This window comes from Rhododendron vialii, chromosome 10a (genome assembly GCF_030253575.1).
Source record: "Rhododendron vialii isolate Sample 1 chromosome 10a, ASM3025357v1".
Taxonomy (NCBI): Eukaryota; Viridiplantae; Streptophyta; class Magnoliopsida; order Ericales; family Ericaceae; genus Rhododendron; species Rhododendron vialii.
Window position 1 is genome coordinate 18,631,005 of NC_080566.1, and position 21,313 is coordinate 18,652,317.

Genomic DNA, 21,313 nt, shown 5'->3' on the forward strand with positions numbered 1-21,313 from the left:
CGACTGCATAGTCGGATGCATCACACATTATTTCAAAGGGCAAAGACCAGTTGGGAGACTGCATGATAGGTGCTGTGGACAACGCCTCACGGAGCTTCTCAAAAGCTCTCATACAAGCCTCATCAAAAATGAAAGGGGCATCCTTAGCCAAAAGATCACACAAAGGCTTGGCGATTTTAGAAAAATCCTTAATAAAACGCCTATAAAACCCAGCGTGTCCCAAGAAAGAGCGAATTTGCTTGACTGATGAGGGGGGAGGAAGTCGAGAAATTAAGTCAACTTTTGCCTTATCAACTTCAATCCCCCTCTTGGACACTACGTGGCCCAAAACAATCCCCTCCTGAACCATAAAGTGGCTCTTTTCCCAACTTAGGACCAGATTAGTCTCCTCGCACCGTTTAAGCACCTTTGCAAGATTTTGGAGATAGGAATCAAAGGAGGCCCCAAAGACCGAGAAGTCATCCATGAATACTTCTAGAAATTCCTCCACCATATCATAGAAAATAGCCATCATACACCTTTGAAAGGTCGCAGGTGCATTGCATAAGCCAAAAGGCATGCGCCGATAAGCATAAGTACCGTAGGGACAGGTGAAGGTAGTCTTCTCTTGATCCACTGGGTCAACGGCCACTTGGTTATATCCGGAATAGCCATCCAGAAAACAAAAATAGCTCTGGCCCGCCAACCTCTCTAGGATTTGATCAATAAATGGAAGTGGAAAATGATCTTTCCTAGTCATGGAATTGAGCTTCCTATAATCAATACACACACGCCAACCAGTTGTCATGCGTGTGGGCACAAGCTCACCCTTATCATTCTCAAGGACAGTAATGCCTGACTTCTTGGGCACTACTTGAGTAGGACTCACCCACTTACTATCAGAGATGGGGTATATGATACCCGCATCCAGCAATTTGACCACCTCCTTCATAACGACCTCCTTCATGTTAGGGTTCAACCTCATTTGCATCTCTCTTGATGGTTTTGCATTTTCCTCGCAATGAATGCGATGCATGCAAACGGAGGGATCAATACCCTTGAGGTCGGCCACTGACCACCCTATCGCACCCTTGTGCTTTTTAAGCACCTTAAGTAATTGACCGTCTTGCTCGGAAGAAAGGTCAGAGGCAATGATCACGGGCAAGGTGTCATCTTGGCCAAGAAAAACATACTTCAGAGAAGCCGGGAGAGGCTTCAACTCAAGCTTCGGTGGGGCTTCTATGGAGGGAAGAGCTGGAATGCTAGACAAAGCAGGTAAAGGCTCGAGAGGAGTTCGCCAAGTAGGTTTGGCCATACAAGGTGCGAGGTCTAACAAAGAATTGACCTCAGCAATGGATTGGTCAATAGCAAACTCCTCATAGCAAAAATGGGCAAGACATGTCTCAAGAGGATCCTTAACCAAAATGTACGGTAGCGCCTCTTCTACTAACTCATGAATGACATCGACTGCGAAGCAATCTTCCTCCTCATGAGGCTGTCGAGTGGCCGAATACATATTCAGACTCAGTTTCATATTGCCGAATGATACCTCCATCACTCCACTCCTCACAGAAATTTGTGCATTGGCCGTGGCTAGAAAAGGACGACCCAAAATGACAGGTGTTTGAGATTTAAGGGCTGTGGGGTGTACTGGCTCTGTGTCAAGGACAATGAAATCAGCAGGAAAGTAGAAATTGTTCACTTTGACAAGGACATCCTCTAACATGCCCCGTGGGGCTTTCACAGAACGATCAGCCAACTGCAGAGTAACCGATGTGGGCTTCAACTCACCAAGCCCCAACTCCTCGTACACAGAGTACGGTAAAAGATTGACACTTGCCCCTAAATCTAAGAGTGCCCTACTAATAAAGTGATTGCCTATGACACAAGAGATTGTGGGCACACCAGGATCAGCAAGCTTGGGGGCAGTGTTAGATTGAAGAACAGAGCTAACTTGGTGAGGAATGGGGATGGGCTCTAAAAACTTGGCTCGAGCCTTCCGCTTGTGAGTGCACAAGTCCTTGAGGAACTTGGCATAAGATGGGATTTGCTCAATAGCATCGAGCAATGGGATGTTCATCTTAACTTGCTTGAACACCTCCATGATATTATCAGTGGATACTCCCTTCTTGCGAAAGGGTGAAGGTGCATTCAGGCAAATCGGAAATGGTGCCTTAGGAATATAAGATGATGTCTCAGATGACCCTGGAACAACTGTGGACACTGGATCGGTCTCCTTTTTGTTAGACCTCTTATCAACCTTAGACCTCTCAGCGACAGGTGGAGACACTTTCTCCTTCGCTTTGACCTTCTCCGGTCGGGTCTCTACATCTCTCCCATTTCTGAGGGTGACAACTAATTTCGCTTGTTCATGACCTTGCGAATTGTCAATATGGTGCATCCCTCGTGGGTTGGCCACTGGCTGACTTGGTAATCTACCCTCATCCCGATGGTTAAGAGCATTAGCTAGCTGACCCACTTGGGTTTCCATCTTGGTAATGGATTGAGAGTGGGAGTAAAGCAATTGGGAGTCAGCTTTCATTTGTTGGCAATCGGCTCTCATTTCAGCCATGGCCTTCAACATTTGTTCCTCAAAAGCTGGTGTCCTTTGGGAGGACGCAGGAGAAGCATGAGGTTGTTGGTACTGGGGTGGTGCAGGTGGTGGACAATAGGCCTGTGTGTTGGAAGTATTAGGAAATGAAGGCCTCATAGGTTGGGCAAATGGTTGCCCTTGGTCTGGCTGTCGCCATCCAAAGTTGGGATGCTTCTTCCAGCCGGGGTTGTAAGTATGAGAATATGGGTCATTTGCTGGCCTACCAAACCCCTGGGCCGCGTTCATGTGCTCTTGAAGAAATTCTGGGAATTGAGATGCCAAGTGGCACTCATTTATTTGATGGCACGGACTGGAGCACAACTGACAGACCTCCGCAACAGCAGCAGGAGGTGAAGAATGTGAAGGACCATGACCCAAAGATAAGAAAGTGTCAAACTTGCGGGTCAATGCATCTACCTTATAGGAAAGATCATCAGAGCGGCCCACCTCATAAAGGCCACTATGTTTTGAAGAGGTAGAAGTTGTCCTATTTGTGCGAGATGATGCAGCTCGGTGTCGTGAATTCTCCGCTAACTGCCCAAACAAGTCCCACCCATGATTCTCATTCTTAAGCATAAATGTGCCTCCACATGAGGCATCCACCATATATCGGTGTTGTTCGCATAGTCCATCGTAGAAACATTGGACTAATTGCCATTTAGGAACTTGATGGTGTGGACAACTCCTAATGATATCATTAAGTCTCTCCCATGCTTGGTGAAATTGTTCGCCTTCTTTCTGATAGAAACTAGTGAGTTCTTGGCGAATTTCTTTTGTTTTGCCTATGGAAAAATACTTTTTCAAAAACTCATTTTTCATTTGATCCCAAGAGGTGATGCTATTCGGTGCCAAAGTATTAAGCCAGTATTTGGCTTTATCTTTAAGTGAGAATGGGAATAGCTTCAACCTAAGGGCATTATCAGTGAAGTGCTGAATTTTAACAGTGGAGCAAATCTCTTCAAAGTCCCCTAAATGCCGATATGGGTCCTCGTTATCAAGTCCATAGAATGATGGGAGTGTTTGTAACAAACTGGACTTGATTTCAAATTGTGTTGAGGCAGTGGTAGGCAATGTTATGCATGATGGCGAGGTGTAAGCGGATGGGAGAAAGTACTCCCCTATCGCAGGTGGAACCTCAGCCTCTATTCTTTCTGTCATTGTAACAATTGGAATGGGTGAAGGCCAAGGGTGACGAGAGGCTGCTCTATTAGCTCTAAAGGTCCGTTCGATCTCTCAGTCAAAATTATCAAGTAATGGGTCCAATGATCGACAACCAAACATATAACGCAAAATGCCCCTAACTCAAATAAAAATAAAAACAAATAAATAAATAAAACAAACAAAACACTAAAACCAAGAAAAATAAGAAAACTCACAGCGCAAGGAAAAGCCAATTGAATTGCACTGTTAAGCTGCAATGTACTTCTTGCTCCTCTGCGCTACAATTTCTCGATTCAAGTGCCTGACACAATAAAATGCTAGCAAAGAAAGAATGCAATTAAACAAATATGAGGAATAATAAATAAATAAAACTAAAAATACCTAAACTAGGAATTAAAATAAAAATTAACTAAAACAATGCAATCATGTTTGTAATCCCCGGCAACGGCGCCAAAATTTGATCGTGTCGTTTCCGTATCAAAAATAATTAATAAAACAGAATAATTACTACTATCTAAAAGATAGCGGTAAGTACTCCGAGTATCGTCCTCAGGGATTACGAAGGCTGAATTGCAATTGTTCTAACTAATTTCTAACTTAATTCGGAAAAAGGGGTTTGATTGTTGGATTTCGAAAATATTAAAAGCTAAATTAAATTAAAACAATTAAGAAATAATGAAAGTTTATGAGAGAAAAGATCTAGGGTTTCGAATCCACTCGACCCGTTGTAACAATTTCTATACGATGATAAAGATCTATTATTCGAATCAATCCAGATATCGTTAGGGTTCGCAGGCCCTCACGGTATCGCCAAAAGATTTCTATGAATCACCGAATAGCATGGGGTATCGCCGCCTAGCACGAACCGTCTTACTAGTACGATCCGTCTCTATGGCACGGATCGTCTAATAGCACGACACGTCTTACGGAGCATAACCCATCTTATTCAGCTATCACAAAACAATAAAGAACTGTTGTATGAACGTGCATGAAAATCTAGAAAATCATACACAAGATTTGATAGAGAAAATTAATACCGCAAATAAATCCTCAAGTCATACAACCACGATTCGAATAATAAAATACTAAATCAAAATATAAACATTATTACTCAGAGATCGAGTTTCATCTATACCCTAGAAACGAGTTTAGCCGGACATCCGGGTGGAACTCATCGCAATATTGCTTCTGTTTTCCACCGTGATTGACTGTCGAAACCGGTTCTGTACAGCCTTCGGTCACAGCCTTTTCGTTCTCTGATGGCGTGTGAGTCTGCGTAGGTCTCCTTTTTCTCTGTAATGCCTCGTCCCGAATGCCTAATAAAAGTCACCTCTTTTATCAAAGCTGTGATAGCCGACTTCTTCATTCCATTATAAAAGCCCTAATAAGATAGTAATATTATAACATCATGGGCCCATCCTTAGTCAAAGTGGTGCAAGTGCAATTCCTTGGCCAATGAACTTCGGTTAAGTTCAGTGCTAAAGTCCTGACTTCATATTGTAATTCAGGCCTTCCACTTGATTGAGCCCGAACTCCCAATTTCGAACACCGTTAAATATTTTAACTTTGCACTTTTTGTGTCAAACCCTCCAAATACCTACAACAAAAATAAAAGTATAAATCTCCAAGTAATATTCTATAAATAAACTTAGCAAGGATAATTTAGAGGGCGCGCATATGAACATTTACGCGTCTATCACAAGGTAATGAAAGATGGCACCCAGTCACACACGCAGTGCAATATCCTCTTTGTTTTGTTACGGGTCTGACTTTGGGGGCACGGCCAAGCTACAATGTTGCAATTTTCTTTCGTATAACTTGGAACAAAGTTCAGATAATGTCGAACATTTCAAGATGAGAAGGCATTTTTCAAGCTCTACCTTAGGGCTGATCCTCTTCCACTGATCAGTTGCAAGAAATTTTATGTTTTCTGTAATGTATCATTATTTTTTGGGGACAAGTTTTCGTTCAGGAATCAAGCTTCAAAAGTATATCCTTTAATTTTATGTTTTAATTTCAGTGTTGCAATTTTCTCCTGTAGTTTTTTGTTTCTAGGTAGGGGTGTAATATGGACTTTCGTAATGGTTTATTTACAGAAAAAATGTTATCTTTGACGTCAAAAAAAAGAAAAAGAAGAAGAAGCTCTATAACCACCAGAGGGCAGAAAAAGAATAGGTCCTGTTAGGTTTCTAGGCAGGCTTTATTGACTAATAATATACCTTACTGTACCAGCATTTCTAGATCATGTTCCACGAAATGTCTTGAGCAGAAGAGTTCTACTTTTCTTTGGGAGTTCACTAATTAACCAAGTCTTTGACTTCCTTCTCCACCCTCAAATATTTCAACCGTTTTCATCAGCAATCTCCTCCTCTCTCCTTCACTATATATGAACATTCCCAAAATCTCTCAATAGTTCCAATTCACATCGTGCGCACACACACACACACAAATGTTTCCTTATCTACTCTCAATTGCAGTAGTCCCACTCTACTTCGTCCTCCATCAAAGTACCTTTTCAGTAGCCATCAACTCCCCTAATCTTTATTCCCAACAGCTTGATCACGTTGTCCTCAACTGCGGCTCCTTCGGTAACTCAATTTCTGCAGATACCCAGCAATGGATCGGTGATACCGGCTCCAAATACATCAATTCATTACATGGTTCAAAGAGCAAATTGATCAGCTCAAAAGCCACTGACCAACTCCTTCCCTCTGATCAAATCCCTTACGCAACGGCACGACTCTCCCGTTGGCCATTCACCTATACATTCCATGTCAATCCAGGTCAGAAACTTATACGTCTCCATTTCTATCCAGCTTTGTACCAGGGTGGTTTCAAAAGGTCCAAGGCCTTTTTAACTGTGAAAGCTGGTCCTTATACACTTCTTAGCAACTTTAGTGCTTCCCTTACAGTTGATGCTTTGGGCTTACAATATCTTGTTAAAGAGTATTGTGTGCACGTGGAAGAGGATCAACCGTTAATCGTAACGTTCTCCCCGTCACGAAGTGATAATTCTGATGAGGCATATGCTTTTGTCAATGGGATTGAAATCATCTCAACGCCAGCTGCACTTTATTATACTCCTGAGGGTACTCCAGCTGCACAGATTATTGGAAAGCGTGATCGGTTTACTGTGGATAAGAGCATTGCTCTGGAGAAGGTACACCGGTTAAACATTGGCAGCAGCTCCATTTCATCCACAGAAGATACAGGTATGTTCTGGGATTGGTACAAGGACTCGAATTATCTGTTGGAAAAATCAAGTATCCAGCCAGTTACTACCACAATTCCAATCAAATATTCAAGTATACCACCATATACTGCTCCTCAAAAAGTTTACCAAACATCTTGGTCAATGGCTCCAGATAAGAAAACGAGCAATACCCAATTCAATTTTACATGGAGATTACCTGTGGATTTGGGATTTAGGTACCTCCTTAGGTTACATTTCTGTGAGCTTGAATATGGGATAAAAGAGAATGGCCGGATGGAGTTTAGTATCTTTGTTAATGAACAGGTTGTTGAGGCTAAAGGTGACCTTGTTGAATGGAGCGGTGGAAATGGAATTGCAGTGTATAGGGACTATGTGGCGATGATGGAAGGAGATAGGACGGAGGGCAAGCATGATTTGCTCATAGTGTTGCACCCACACAATCATGAATTGACTGAACCAACATATGCAACTCTCAAGGGGATAGAGGTATTCAAGTTGAGCAACCCCGACAAAAATCTTGCTGGGGTTAACCCGGTGCCGCTAGCACGTGCTTCAACATCTCCAAAGTCCAAGAAGTTAGTTTTTGCTTCTGGAGGACATGCCATTGCAACAGGTGTAGTAATTTTACTCACTGTGCTGAATATCATTGTTTACGAATTACGCGTTTTAGGTGAAAATAGTGGGTGGAGAAATCTCTCTTTGTCAACATTGGAGGGCTTGTGTCGCCGTTTCTCACTTGCTGAGCTCATATCAGTGACCAATAACTTCGATGAGGAATTGGTCATTGGAAGTGGTGGATTTGGTAAGGTCTACAAAGCGCTTATTGATGATGGGGCAGCAACAGTTGCCTTAAAGCGTTTGAATTTGAAGTCTAAACAAGGGGCAAAAGAGTTTTGGACAGAAATAGAGATGCTTTCCAAGCTTCGGCATACGCATCTCGTAAGTCTTTTAGGCTACTGCAATGAACACAATGAGATGATCCTTGTTTATGAGTTTATGGAGCACGGTACACTTGCCGATCATCTCTACAAATTTAAAACCAATGGTAATGGTATCGATGGGCATATGTCATGGGAGCAAAGGCTCAACATTTGTATAGGTGCTGCTCGTGGATTGGATTACCTCCATACAGGTATTCGGCACGGTATAATACACCGTGATGTGAAGACCACAAACATTCTACTGGACAAGGACCGGATAGCTAAGATCTCAGATTTTGGGTTGTGTAAATTGGTCTCAGCAAGCCATACCCACACGCACGTTAGCACAGATGTTAAAGGCTCATTTGGGTATTTCGATCCAGCATATTTCTTGACCCATAGGCTAACTAAGAAATCAGATGTGTATGCCTTTGGTGTTGTCCTGTTGGAAATGCTTTGTGGGAGGCCAGCAGTTGATACACGGGTCGATGAGGAGCCACGTAGTCTAGTCCTATGGGCTAAACAAGTCATCGAAGAGAACAAACTTGATCAACTTATTGACCCTAATTTGAGGGACCAAATCTCGCCACATTGTCTGAAGGTGTTTGCAGAAGTTGCAAATAAATGCTTAGATAGTCATCCAAAGGGGCGGCCTACAATGGCTGATGTGGTGGTGAGACTCGAGTGGGTATTGGCTTCAGAGAATCCATGCATGGTTCCTTCCACAGAGGAGGAGGAGGAGGAGGATCTTAGTGTTGGTGGCTCTGTGTATGAGCAGTTCGGTGAGAACGCAGAAAGAGAGAACACCCAAGGCCAGAATAGGTCAAAGGGAAAGGTAAGCAAGGTGTTTCAGAGGAGTATTAAATTTCTAGCTAAAAGTATGGATATCAAGTGGAAAAAAAGAAAGGTACATGATTCAAATTGTGAAAAATCACTTCCGGACCATGGTTTGACCCGCTCAAGATTGCAGTGGAAGAATGTCACTCTTCAATTCCGTCGCTTCTCAGTTGGAAGCAACATCCCTAGGAACTTCACGTCCTTGGCTGCAAGTGGCAGCAACGAGGCATATCTGAAAGGGCAGATCTTACCCACCCCAATTTAAGGATCTTCAGCTTTTTAGAATTGAAGAATGCTACTAAAAATTTCAGAAAGGATAGACTGGTGGGGGAAGGAGGCTTTGGGAAAGTTTACGAGGGTTGGCTTTATGATACGAATGGTAGTGGATTGGTCTTGGCCGTCCAGAAGATGAACCCAGAGAGCTGGCAAGGATTTGAGGAATGGCAGGTAATTAGGCTGATACAAATAAGTGGCTGAAAATTTTGGAAGGAGTCTTAACCAGAATTTCATATATATTTTCTTACCTGTTATAGGTTGATATTTAACCTTCTCAATCATAGCTAATCCTAGAATTTAACTATTCCTCCTTATCTTTTATGCCCAAATTCTATACTTTTGATATTTGTTCAAGTAAAGAGTACTCTTTACTCAATAAAGGGCTTCAAAAATAAGTATTACTCTTCTATATCTTTTTTTCCCATCAAACTGTGTGGGAAGCGCTTTCTTCGGTTGTGAACCCTCTTGGAGCCTGGAAGGACTAGTTGATCCTTTGGGTTAGGAGGAGACGGGGTCCTGTACGCGTAGCAAACATGTTAGTGCCAAACCCGGATCGTTGGGAGTCCGGGATGGGAACTCCGACGATCAAGTTAGTATAGTAGATATGAGAGTTTTGGGGGAGAGAGAAAGGTTTACCTTCTTCTGAAAGAGGAGCACTCCTTTTATAGGAAGAGGTAACTTGGAGCCCAACCCACGCGTGAGCACCACGCGCTCGGTGGTTTGAGCCAAGGTGATATGCTCAGATAGGCATGTTCTTATCCAAAGCCTATCATGAGCTCTACACCCCATTCATTTGCCAAGTTGAGCAGTGTCACACCAGCTTCCATCCACCTGTTGGCCCTTACTTGTCACAACACCTGACCCTCCCACCTGTCCAACTCTACCTGACTTCCTGTCCAAGTAAGGGGACTACGATGGCTCGGCATCAGGTTATGTATCCGGATGCGTACATCCGGCAGTATGACCAGGACGCTCCATTATATCAAGTCACCTTGGTCCGGCGAGAGCACGCCAGGCAACAAGAGATCGTCAAGCCAACCGGACGCAGTTAAGCTCCGGGACCTCTCAAACCAGACGAGCCAAGTTCTGCAAGTCACCTCTGCAATGATTGTTCAGCTGAGACCCTAGGTGAGCGGACTACACGAATCACCGATCAACCCGTGGAATCTCGGGGTTGACCATTTGCTAGAATGACGTGGCTAAACCCTTGGCCTTTCTCCAAACCTAGCCACCACAATAGCCCCTCAACTTCTCCCAATGTTGTTCGGCGGTGGGAGGAGATGACCAATGGTGTGGCCAATCAAACGCAGGAGTTTCAAATTGCAAAGAAGATCCATGTTCATAATTGTTGCTTATATACTCACCGCTGAGCGGATTTCACCGAGCCCCCTCTCCCCCTTGTTTTAACGGGACGAGGGGGAGGGGCATTTTGAATCGCGTAGCGTGATGATGAGTTTTGCAGCAGAGGCAACTGATGGGACGTCTTGGAGCAGAGATCGAATGGTTGGGGCATATCCGAAGCGACGTGGGGTACCACATGGCAGTAGAGAGGGGCATTGCGGGTATGGAGTGGCGCAAGGACACCACGTGGCACGACAAGATTGGTCGGGGTCGCGTCGCTTGGTTTCCCGCGCGCAACCCCCTAGTGCTTCGACAGTACACTTTCCCCCCTCTCCCCTCCCCCTTTCATCTACTATATAAAGGCCTTGATGGGAGAGGCAGCGCCTCACTCTTAACGCCTCCTTGCTCTGCAACTCAAGCTCCATCAATCAAGCCCTAGTGCTCAAGCTCCAGTGCTCTTTCACCGTCGACCAGCTTCAACAACCTCAGGTAAACTTCATTTTTACCTTTGTTTCTTCATTTTTATTGCTTGCTGTCAAAACCTTCATTTCAAAGCTACTACTTATTTTCTTTCTGTTCAAAGCTAAGCATTTTTTAGGATTTCCGTTCAGTTTTCACGGCTATCTTTGGTCGTCGTCCACCACTTAGAATGCAAACGATGGCGGTTTCCCACCGCAGCCCAGCTGTGGGTCTTCAAACCAAACCACGATTTGGTGGATGGAGTAACCACCTTCAACTCCGAGTGGGAGGACTTCTAGGGTTTCGTCTGCTTAAAACCCTAAGTCTCCCGCCGAGGAGTCCACATTTCCCCAGGCGAACACGTTGCACCTTTTGCCAGGGTGGCGCCGTTAGGTATAGGGCCATGTTGAAGTAGGTTCCTTAAACTAATAACCTCTTTATTCCCTTATTTTAGGTATTCATCATGGCGGACACTGACTCAGATTCGCCGAGCTCATCACGCACCTATTCAGACTTGTCGAGAATAGACACCGAGGCCTTTCCGAGACTTTAGGAGACGATCCGAAACCTTGGAAAGGGCTATCGTACGTCGAGCGGCATGGACATAGATGAAAGCTCAAGCAACCTCGCTCGGCCTACTGCACCCCCTTGTGTCGGGCATTGACATCCCCCTTCGAACCTATGTGGGATCATCAAGGGATATTCTGTACAGCTCCCATAATGATGACCCTTCCAAGGACGGCGACGGAAAAGCCAACCAAGACGCCGCCGGAGCAAAAGAATCCGAGTGGGACAAGCGCGTTGTTGCCGGGAGCCAAGCCAACACATCCACTTCTGCGGAACCCTCCGCAAGCATGCCTGGCGGAAATGCACCTGGTGAAACTAGAGGGGGTGAGGGTCGGCAAAGGAAGCCCAGGGACCCTAACGCCCTTCCACCATTCCTAACGACACTTGGTCCAATGCCGTAGAGCCAGTTCTATGGCAATGGTCCTAGGGGCTTTAACGCCAAGTTCAGGGAGACGTACCAAATCTCATCAGACGTCTAGGTGGAGAGGGTGACGGGGGACAGGATCCTGTATGGAGAAGACTTCATCTTCCTCCCCTTGTTTGCCATCATTGAAGGTGGGGTGCATTTCCCCATGAACCCATTCCTTCAGTACTTCCTTGCTTCATTCAGCCTCGTGTCGTGCCAGGTGTCGGTGAACACTGGGCAGATTCTGTGCTCGGTGATCCGGCTGGCTAAGAGGAACGACCTATGTTTTACTGTGGCTAACTTGATATCAAGTGTCCAAAAACCCAATGCACAATCAGTACTACCTAGCCACACAGCCATGGTTCGATCATCTGGTGAACCGGCTCTACGACACGAAGAAATGGGCCAACGTCTTCATGAAAGTATCTGGTAATTTTGAGTGGGGCCCAGTTGACCCATAGTTGGACTACCTTCATCCAACCCGAACGGGTTCGGCAATTGAGAGGCCTTAGCCAATTCCCCGAGTGCAAGGAAACCCTGGTAGGTGACATATTTTGTTAACTGTAATTGCATTTCGTACTTGTTCCATAGTTTCGTTGATGCTCTTTGTTTATAGATTGCTCCGGACCCTCCAAGGCTTTCACTGCCTTTGGCGACTAGAACAACCTTCATGCCACCATTTTGAAAGGATTAAAAATCACCGAAGTTATGTGTAAACCCAATGATTTAAAACAAAGAAAAGATAAAGGATCCCAGAACAAGGAAATACCCTTTCAATTGTCTCAATAACTAGACCAGAAAAAAATCCAATTCTCAGGTGCTTGGACAGAGACGCACCTACCTTACTCAGCTACGTGTCCACCTACACCGCTTAGTTGCAAAGAAAGATAAGAGCAAGATGATGAGGATAATCTAGACCTTTACACCATTGCCAGATAGATGTTGCAAGCGGCGTATACAGTGCAAGACCTCTCCTCCATCACGACCATGTCCAATCCTACCCAACAGCATGCCCTGCCGGCCGAGACAACGCAGGTTAGTCGCAGGCGACCTGCCGAGACCGGGGGTAGGACAGATAGGAGGGCAGATAAAAGGCCCAGGAATACTGGACCTAACACCGTCATCCTTGACGAAGACTCCTCGATGCCACAGGAAACCGAGCACGAGGACCCCCCGGCCCCCTTTTTGTCGGACTTCGCATGCTCGGATGGCCAGCCGATCAAGGCCATAAACAGCCTCTCTGACAGCCCACTCCTGGCAATGACTTTGCTCAAGGGGGTAGCACTTCCTAAGGACCTTTCCAAGTTGCCGAAGAAGATGGTCGACAACGTCGCCGAGATGTGGTTCTATACGGCAAAGGTACATGAATTATCGTTGATCTCGGCACCACCGAGCTCAGAACCGACCAGAAAGAACTGTGAGCCATCCTCATTAATTGGTACCTGGATTAGGTCCTCGACAACCCTTTCACTCGCGGGTGTATCGATCTCATCAGGTCCCTGTAGTTCCTCCTTGATTGTGTCGCCAAACTCATGTTCGTCCGGCATTTCTGGGACCTCGATCCACTGAACCTCCTATGGCTGTCCTGGGGAGCGGACATTGTTGATAAAACATTTCTTGGATGCCATTTGATCTCCCTTGATGGTCTCCCGCCAACTAGAATCGCCAATGCAATGAACACATTGGTGGAGAGTGGATGCGACGGCCTTTCATCCAATTTCGGCCAAGAATGGCGTTATATGGGCTAGGCGAGTTTACCACAATGAACTCGACATCAAGTCCTACCGAGCCGGCGAAGACCAAAAGCCCTATCTTGCCAACCGGATAGACTGGAGTCCCAGCGAAGCCAACCAAACAGGCTTCCACAGGAGAAAGGTGGTCCTTGGTAAAGCCAAGGGCCTTGAACGCCGAGTAATGCAATATCTCTGTCGAGCTCCCTTGATCTACCAGTACCCTCCAAACCATTTTTCGATCGACGGGTATTGGGATGACCAGGGCATCGCTATGAGGAAACGCTACCCCTTCCAAGTCCTGCTCAGTGAATGTGATTGCCCACGTGTCACGAGCGTCCCTCTTTCGCTTCAGCGCTGGCTATACCGACATTACCTCTAGAGAGGGTGAAGCGAGAGCTTACTGTGAAGTTAATTGGCCCAGTGCTGACCCATTGGGCTGTGGATGCAATGTACGACGCCATCAAGGATCCCCTTAGGCGGCGGGCCCCTTGCGACTAGTGTCTTGGCCCGGTCGATCCACTGCTCCATCTTACCCTGCCAAACAAGGTCTTCAAGGTAGACTTTGAACGACTGGCAAGCCATGGCGTAGTGGCCCTGCTCATTGTGATACGAGCAGTATACTCTTCGATTTTCCTCTCGCCCATCGTCGGTCCCTAGTTTCTCAGTGGGCCATCGGAATCCCTCTACCTGGCAGCACTCCTAAAGCAACCAGAAGATAGGGACCTTGAAATAAATGGTGATGGCAAGATGGTCCTGACCATCTCTCGGCAGCCGATCCCATGCCTTGTCATCACCCCTGGCTCCTCCACCACCGTTGCCCCCTTTTCGACTAACAGTGTTGACCTGCTTCTTGGCGTTATTTGCCGCCAACTTGCTTGAGTCAGCAACTTCCACCGAAGCAGGGCCCACAATATATTTTTCCAATTCTATATACCGAGCAACGGTTTGCATAAGGTCCGACATGTCGTTCAGCGGCTGGAGCATCAACTCCTTTGAAAGGTCGGAGTTGCAATCCAAACCACGCTTGAAGGATGTAGCGGCAGTCTTCTGGTCGTAGCCTTCGACCATATTGTAATTATCGTAGTACCAATCATAGAAGTCCTTCAGTGACTCATTGACTTTGCGCCTCAGGTCTGTCAAAGCTTCCACCGTCTTCAGCCACCGATTGCTTGCGACGAATCGAGATGTGAATGAATGCTCCAATTCATCGAAGCTGCTAATGGACCCTGGTTTGAGCTGGGTGTACCATAGCATGGCAGCGTCCGAATGGCTTAGTGAGAAAGTCCGGCACATCATGGCCTCACTACGTCCACAAAGCGCAGCCATAGATCGGAATTGCCAAACATGAGTCGGAGAGTTTGACTTAGCGTCATAGATATTGAACTTCGAGACTTTGAAGTTCACTGGAGGAATTTCTTCCGCTATCGCTCGATAGAAGGGCAGTTGGTCCGACTTCTCGGCTGATGCCATGGCATTGACCCGTGGAACCGATATAGCAGCTGCCAAAGGTATGTCATCGCGAGATTGCTTCTCAGAGGGTAGTGGAACGCGCCCATGCTTATGTCCACCGATCACCTCGACGCTCGGCTCAAAGGAAATCCTGTCGCGTGGTGCGCTACCCGGTAGGTGGTCCTCTCACCAGTCCGAGTATTGACCACAGTCAAGGCACCACCGCTGCTGCTAACTTCACATTTCTCATCAGGAAGCAACCCCTGGCTGTCTTCCCTATGATCATGAGGGCCGGAGCACTGGGCCCATCTGAGCGCCCTGCCAAGCAATGTTGAGTGATTGGCCTCGCTCCCGTCCCACGGTCATTGTTCGGCCAGTCCCCTAATCTTATAGAATGATGCTCACTCTGCCGATCGAGAGATCTAGCAGGTTGACGATCCCGAGAATTGTCCATAGTGCCCTTTCTTTTGTCTGTATGACGAGTTGCCTCGGTGGCCGCACGCTCCCCCTGGACCCCTTAGGCTGAGCACTCGAGACCGTAGTACTGGTCTCAGGCCATAGGGTTCGGCGCATATGGCCATCTCCGGATTGTGAATCTCGTGAAGCAGTGTGGTGCCTGGGCTCTAGGTGGACTCGTCCATCAATGTCAAGGCGACACAACGGGCTGAGCCTAGAGAAGGCAGAATCCCCAGCAGAGTCGCCAATTGTGGGAAACACTTTCTTTGGTTGTGAACCCTCTTGGAGCCTGGAAGGACAGGTTGATCCTTTGGGTTAGGAGGAGACAGGGTCCTGTACACGTAGCAAACACGTTAGTGCCAAACTCGGATCATTGGGAGTCCGGGAAGGGCACTCCGATGATCAAGTTAGTATAGAGAAAGGGGAAAGCTCTGAGTAGGTATACGAGTTTTGAGGGAGAGAGAAAGGCTTACCTTCTTCTAAAAGAGGAGCAGGTAAAGGTAACTTGGAGCCCAACCCACACGTGAGCACCACGAGCTCGGTGGTTGGGGCTAAGGTGATATGCTCAGACAGGCCTGCTCTTGTGCAAAAGCCTGTCACGAGCTCTGCCCTTCGTTCATTTGCCAAGTTGAGCGGTGTCATGCAGCTTCCATCCACCTATTGGCCCTTAGATGTCACGACATCTGACCCTCCCACCTGTTCAACTCTACCTGACTTCCTCTCCAAGTTAGGAGACTGCGGTGGCTCGGCATCAGGTTATGTATCCGGACACGTACATCCGGTAATATGACCAGGACTTTCCATTATATCAAGTAACCTTGGTCCCCAGAGAGCACGCTGGGCAAAAGGAGATCGCTGAGCCAACCGAACGCCGTTAAGCTCTGGGACCTCTAGTTCTTAGTATGGAATCGGATGAGCCCAGTTCGGTAAGTCCAATGTTCTAAATAGCGCTTGGTGGTAGTCGAGCGGAAACCCACCTCCAAGTGCCAAGCTGCCTAGGCGGCGCCAAGCAATTCGGCAGATTTTTTTTTTTGTTAACAAACCATTATCCAATCAAACTATATTTCATGTATCCATAATGCAAGTTCAAACTTCAAAGTACAAACCCAAATGAAATTAAGTAGTAGCAACTAGCAAATAAGTTGAATAAGACAATAAGTAGCAGGGCTTCGCTCACCTCCCTCGTATTATTTTATATATATATATTTTTTAGGCCGCCAAAGGCCTCCAAAGACGCCGACAACGACGCCAGGGCTGCCAAGGCGGCCGCCAAACCTCCCTGGGCGCCAAATCAAATGCTAAGGGCTATTGGCATGGCGGCAGGGCACCTCCAAGCGCCTAGGCGGCAGAACACTAGGTAAGTCACCTTGGCAAGGACTATTTGGCTGAGACCCTAGGTGACCAGACTGCACGAATCGCCGGTCAACCAATGGAATCTCGGGGTTGACCATTTGCTAGAATGACATGGTTGAACCCTTGGGCCTTTCTCCGAACCCGGCCACCACAAACTGCAATCTGCAAATGGTGCCTTAAGTAACATAGGATGCAAATAGAGTTTCCCTTGGAATTGATTTTGTTGGATTGTGTTGAGGTTAGGGCTCGTGGTGCCTATAGGTTTTTCTATCGGATTAGGAATAGGACTTCATGTGGAAAGGGAGGGAAAGACTAACCAAATATTATCTATGGTGAGGGCTAGTTTGGTTTTCTAACCATCGAGAAGAGTTAAATGCCCATGCAAATTGATCTCTATGTAACGTACGGGGAGAAAGAGAAACTCCATATCAGTCTACAGGGTATGGTTTGGGAGGGATTTCTTTGTTCAGAATTTTGTGTGTGCTGTTTATTTTCAGTAAAGATATAGGTACTGAAATGGGGGAGGGAAAATGTACCGACCGGCCGCGCCGGGCCGTCTCCGGCCACCGGACGGCCGATCAGAGTTGTCCAAAAATTCTGGAAAAAAAAAAACCGATGGGGCCTACGCAAAAATCAACGTCATCTGAGGTGTGTAGGGTGCTCGGATCAAGCATCCTACACACCTCGGATGCCGTTGATTCCCGCATAGACCCCATCGGTTTTTTTTTTTAAAAAATTTGGACGGCTCGGATCAGCCGTCCGGTGGCCAGAGATGGCCCGCCGGCGGCAGTACGTTTTCCCTCCTCCCCAATCAGTACATATAGCATTACTCATTTATTTTAGCAAAAAGCCTCGTTCATCGACACCATCATTACTAAAGTATTAAGTTGCTGTATTCTTTGTCTTATAGCTTCTTTCTTGCTCGTTTATTTCTCTTTCATAGATTGTCTCCATAATTAACTCTTCTTTGTGGGTGATAACTATGTCTTAAAGCTTTATTTTTCCTTTCCGTGTACATGTGTATACAAGGGAACACTAATGGAATGTTGCTGGGTTGATCATTCTAGTTGAAAACAATAACTGCTTTCAGGCTATTTGATTCCATTGTCACTTGTTACTAGTTAGTTTTCTATGTTTGTATAGCGAAAGTATCGAGCTCATTTGGGAATCTTTCTAAACACACGTAACTGTAGAGGGAGTTTTTGACAGTGGCAAGGAATGTTAAGAGTTGAGTTTTCTCTTATTTGCAATAGACCCATAGAGCATAATTAAAAGGACTAGTTCAGTCCTGGAAGTGAGATGGCAAAAGAAGTTATAGGCAAGTGGTACTTGACTCTCATTCAACACCAGGCATCAACTGATACCTTTCATTCAATGGTAAACACAGGTTTTCCCAACATTTCCTTCCCATTCCATTTAGAATACTAACCAAAAAGAAGAGTAAAGAAACAAGTATGAATCATGAACATATAATCCAAATGAATCTTTTTGCTAAGCTAAATCCAAATGAATCTACAGCTAAACAAAGGAGAGCTATAATCATGCGCTTTTCAGGGTGCCCAGTTTTGTTCCAGGCTAACTGATCTTTCTTGTGCATTGACAGAAAACATATTATGTGAAGCTGTTGACCGTACTTCTCCGTTAAATGGAAGTTGACATGATATTTACTTTGTTTAGTGTTCATTATGAAGTTCTGATACGACTCTAAATTTCTCTCATGTTTCGGATCACTAGTTGTTTCATTGATTTATTTTTAATATTTTGAATTCTTCTGATGCTGTCTGTTTGTTCAATAATTGTGCAGTCTGAGCTTGACATCTTAGGAAGGTTATCTCATCCTAACCTTGTTAAGCTATTAGGATACTGTTGGGAAGAGAATGAGCGACTCCTTGTCTATGAATTCGTGCCAAAGGGCTTATTGGAGAAGCACCTTTTTGGATGTAAGAGCTAATCGATCAAGCTGATTTCGCCTTGTGCAAATCAACCATATGTCGGCTTACTAGACAATTCATGGGTTTGCTTATGCAGGGGGCTCAGCTGTTCAGCCACTTCCATGGGACATTCGGCTTAATATACTAATAGGAGCAGCTCGAGGGCTGGAGTTTTTGCACACAAAAGACAAACAAGTAATTTATAGACACTTCAAGACCTCAAATATATTGCTAGATGAGGTAAGTTTCCTGCAATCAATAAATTAGTCCTGTGAAAATCTGTTTTAGGATAGAACATGATACTTTTCTTGTCCTTTATTTTAGATGCAGCAACTTTTCAATCTCACTCATTTAGTCATTTACCTACTCTCACCACACTCTGTGTTTGAACATTTTTTTCCCAGACATTTTGTTGCTGAAAATGTTTTCATATATACACGATTTTAGGAAGGCAAGGCATGATGACTTAAACTTGGGCTGATATGCATATTTTTTTTTGGCAGTCCTACAATGTCAAGATGTCAGCTATTGAACCACGCTTGACAACACCAGGTATGGGAACTTATGGCTACGCTGCTCCGGAGTACATTGCCCCAGGTAATCTCCGAAGGCTGAGTAAATATAAGAGTCATGATTCTGAACTTCCCACACTTCAAAGCCAGTTGAACTAAACCTACCATATCGACGTGTTACCATATTTAACATTATGATTGTTAAACAGGACACTTGTACATGAAGAGTGATGTGTATGCTTATGGGGTAGTATTGGTTGAGATGCTTACAGGCTTGCGTGTATTTGATGGAAATAGTCCAAGTGAGCAAAGTAATCTGGTTGATTGGGTCAAACCATATTTGCTCCATGAAAGAAAATTGGTAGATATAATGGACTCTCAATTGGAAGGGGAATATCCTTCAAAAGCTGCCTTCAAAATAGCTCAGCTTGCTCTAAAATGTCTTGCAGCTGAACAAAAAACTAGGCCATCGATGAAAGCAGTTGTGGAGACACTGGAACACAAAGAGGCAAGCAATGGAAAACCCATGGATACTTTGCACCATCGACCTCCACTTCCCTGCAGGCAAAAGAGAATTCAGGCCCATCAACTCGCGCTATGAGCATGGTAGCTTCGATATAATGCTTCCAATGAAGAGCAGCCTTTGAATATGAAGAAGATTGCTTTTTACAAGTTATATCAATCTCTATTCTTCTTCACGTGACCTCCAGAATTTGTAATGAGTTTTGTTGTTCTAGAGGACATTTGTATCTAATAGCGTAGGATGTTCATAATCAAAATGCAATTATTTATTTTAGTCTATTGACTTGTGCTTGATATTATGTTAAACATAGCTCTACAGAAGGACAAACAAGTCTGCAAAGGTTGCACTATTTTCTCGCACTAAGAGGATATTAGTTTGAGTACTAAAAATATTCAGGTTGACTACATTATTTTGTGATTTTAAATGGCTGAAATGAGAGACCGAGAAGAGTAGGGCACCCCTGATGGTGCTGGTGACAAGAGTCATTGCCTGTAAGTTGATATTTCTATTTTTCATGTGAGTCGATTACAGCAAGTACTCCTGATTGTGCTGGTGTTTTGGGGGCCAGGGCCCAGGGTTTTGATGTATAAAGTATTTGTTGTTCCTTAGAGTACTGATTATATACACATCTTCAAAAAGCACGATGTAGAATTTAAGTGCAACTAAATTTGGGTAAGAGCAGAAAATACGTACATGAACGTTGGTTGTGTGTGGTTTTTTCCTGCTTCTGGATCCAACACATTAACCAAGAGTTAGATCTCTCAAATTTGCACCATTTGAGACAATAAGCATACCTAAGGAGGGGTTTTGATTTGGTATACTTAATTTTGCCCCTCAAACAAAATTTCTAGCTCTGTCCCTGATTCTATCCTGGAAGATAGTCCTACCTGCTCTATTTTAAGGCTTAACTAGAGCTATCAAGGTAATGGTGTGGATCCAGTTTTGTTGCTTTTCTAGTGAATTCAGACTTCAGGGTCCTAACAAAGGAACAGTCCGCATGGAAAATATTTTCAAGCATAGTTTTAAATTTTTGGCATGAAAAAGTGTTACTTTCAAAATTAGATAAATCTGGTCATTTTGTATGAAGACTAGCAAAGTTGCTTCAGAGTTTCGAGCAATCCGGTAGAAATTGTAATACTTGACACTAATATAAAAATGGCATAATAGGAGATACTAGTGTTGATGTATCTGCAGTAGCACGGTTGATGCCTTCTTGGTGCTTGTTGTTGGTAGGGAGTGGTCTTAGAGTGTGCTTCTATAGCTGTTGGGTTTCCAATTTTGGAGTTTTTTTTTGTTGTAGTTTCAGAGGTAAGTCGCACTTTGTTTCTGTAAAGCTTGATTTCTCTGATATCAAATTTAGACCTACCAAAGAGAAAAAGCTACTTAAATGAAGCATTTTATCAAACATTCAAACTCAAAGGGAAATCCAAGTGAACTTGAACAAAAGTCGAGAAAATAACCATTGCAACCATGACAATCACTACAAGAAAAATGAGAATATGTGACGAAATGCTGGTGAGGAAAGTAGATTTCGTTTCCAAATATGCCAATTTTGTGAGGAAAATATTTTTTCGTCACCAATTAAGAAGGTAGACAAATTTAA

The 21,313-nt window shown here is 44.8% G+C and overlaps 1 protein-coding gene, 1 non-coding gene and 1 pseudogene across 2 annotated transcripts; all 3 read left to right on the plus strand.

Moving 5' to 3' along the window:
* The first annotated feature begins 3,236 nt into the window (after nucleotides 1–3,236).
* Nucleotides 3,237–3,341, plus strand: LOC131305770 (small nucleolar RNA R71). The gene has a single exon (XR_009193329.1). It is a non-coding gene; the product is annotated as a small nucleolar RNA R71 (small nucleolar RNA).
* Nucleotides 3,342–5,972: 2,631 nt separating this feature from the next.
* LOC131304190 (receptor-like protein kinase FERONIA) lies at nucleotides 5,973–20,059 on the plus strand (annotated as a pseudogene).
* On the plus strand, nucleotides 19,408–19,988 carry LOC131304192 (probable serine/threonine-protein kinase PIX13). The gene has a single exon (XM_058331333.1). It carries the CDS (start codon nucleotides 19,408–19,410, stop codon nucleotides 19,786–19,788), a length of 381 nt encoding a protein of 126 aa, XP_058187316.1. The 3' UTR covers nucleotides 19,789–19,988.
* Nucleotides 20,060–21,313: the final 1,254 nt, after the last annotated feature.